Consider the following 1,565-nt stretch of genomic DNA (forward strand, 5'->3'; position numbering starts at 1 on the left):
ACCTGCTTCAGCACCTTGTACACGTAGATGGCGTAGCTCTCCTTCCTGGTCCTTCTCTTCTTCTTGCCTCCTTTGCCGGCGGTTTTGGTGACCGCTTTCTTGGAGCCCTTCTTGGGCGCAGACTTGGCGGGTTCGGGCATGTTTTCTCTCCGAGTTTAYRRCAAAGAGTGAGCAGCAGCGGAGGGAAGCTGCTTTTATACAGAGTGACAGGAAATCCTTCAGTACCGCCGCCTGACTGTGATTGGCTGAGCCGGCAAGCTGGGAGGGGCTGAGATCAAAGGAAGATGATTAGTTTGAAATGTTGCGCCTGATTTAACTGAAGGACGAAAAAAACAATTTTAAAAAGCGGCATGTAGGGAGAACTGAACGTTTTTGAATTTCAGAACGAACAAGCTGCAGAACAGCAGAGGATTTTCTCCACTTTTAAGTTGTTCTTTATTAAGCAAAGACAATGCCAATGAAAACCAGTAAACTAGTAAATAAATTAAATATCCATGTTTCATAGTKTCACCTTCTTAAAGTAATGACTTGTCATGTTTTGCCTGAAACGTCTTTTGATAGTAAAAGGTGGTTTTTGTGTMATTCTACACAAATAGTTTCCAGGTTTAGAAGTTCCTATTGTTAAGGTGGGCGTGGTGTATATAAGGAGCTGCGGCGTTCATTCAGACACTTGTGGCGGTAATGCTACTAACTGTTTGTTACCAATCGCCAATAACATCACCATCATGACGCGTGTCGTCTTCTTTGTGCTCCCACTGTGTGGCCCGCGTCCTGTGGGCTCTGGCAGCAAAAGGCAACAAATCGCCTACTGGTGCATGTTGTGCTGATATCCCAGTGGTAGGTGTTCTCTCTCTCCCTGCACTCTAGCTGATCTTGGTCAAAATCTAAATTGAAGTGTGATCATAGGTAAAACGCCACTGCGCTGCGCTCCTCTTCTCATTCTGCAACTGTTTGTGTGGATCGACAGGTAAGAAATTAACGCTCATCTAAGCTCCAGTTTGTTCCAGTTTTATTTAAAATGCTGCCTAATGTCATAGGTCCTCTACAGTTGGACCATTGCTGCTCTGTCTGCTTTCGTCTCCCGGATTTCTGCACATTCGTTTTTAAAGTCGGACTGCGGCGGCGTCCAGTGGCGGAGCTAGACTTTTAAAGTTGGGGGGGCCAAAGGGGGGCCAGACTACCTCTGGGGGGGCAAAATTTTAAATGTGTGTGTGCACATATAAATAATTTTTTWAAATAACCAAACTGAATATTTGGTTATTTTTTTAAGCCCCTCTGTCATTTTACATGTTATAATTAACACCTTTGACTGGCGCACATGGAGACATGATAGACTTTATGCAGAGTTCATCGCAGAGGAAACTAAAATCAATCAAATTAAAGATCCTTTCTGAATATCATCTCTTGGACACTGAACTAAATGCGTCTTTCTGGAGCTGACAGCGTGTTGAAGAGTTATGGACACCTTGGTTAGGAAGCTCTGTTGTGACAGGTAAATTGACAGGTAAAAATAGTTCGGGTCGGACCAGAATTATTTGCCTGATGGTGGTTCGGGCTTCTAATGA

General features: G+C 44.1%; 1 protein-coding gene across 1 annotated transcript in view; it reads right to left on the bottom strand.

The window, feature by feature from the left end:
* LOC103462478 (histone H2A, sperm-like) overlaps nucleotides 1-140 on the bottom strand; it is a 2,884-nt gene extending 2,744 nt beyond the window's left edge. Inside the window, exon 1 of the mRNA XM_008405311.1 lies at nucleotides 3-140. Coding sequence (XP_008403533.1) covers nucleotides 3-140 — 138 coding nt within the window. The remainder of the gene's footprint in view (nucleotides 1-2) is intronic.
* Between the last annotated feature and the right edge of the window lie 1,425 nt (nucleotides 141-1,565).

This window comes from Poecilia reticulata, linkage group LG1 (genome assembly GCF_000633615.1).
Source record: "Poecilia reticulata strain Guanapo linkage group LG1, Guppy_female_1.0+MT, whole genome shotgun sequence".
In the NCBI taxonomy this organism is placed as follows: Eukaryota; Metazoa; Chordata; class Actinopteri; order Cyprinodontiformes; family Poeciliidae; genus Poecilia; species Poecilia reticulata.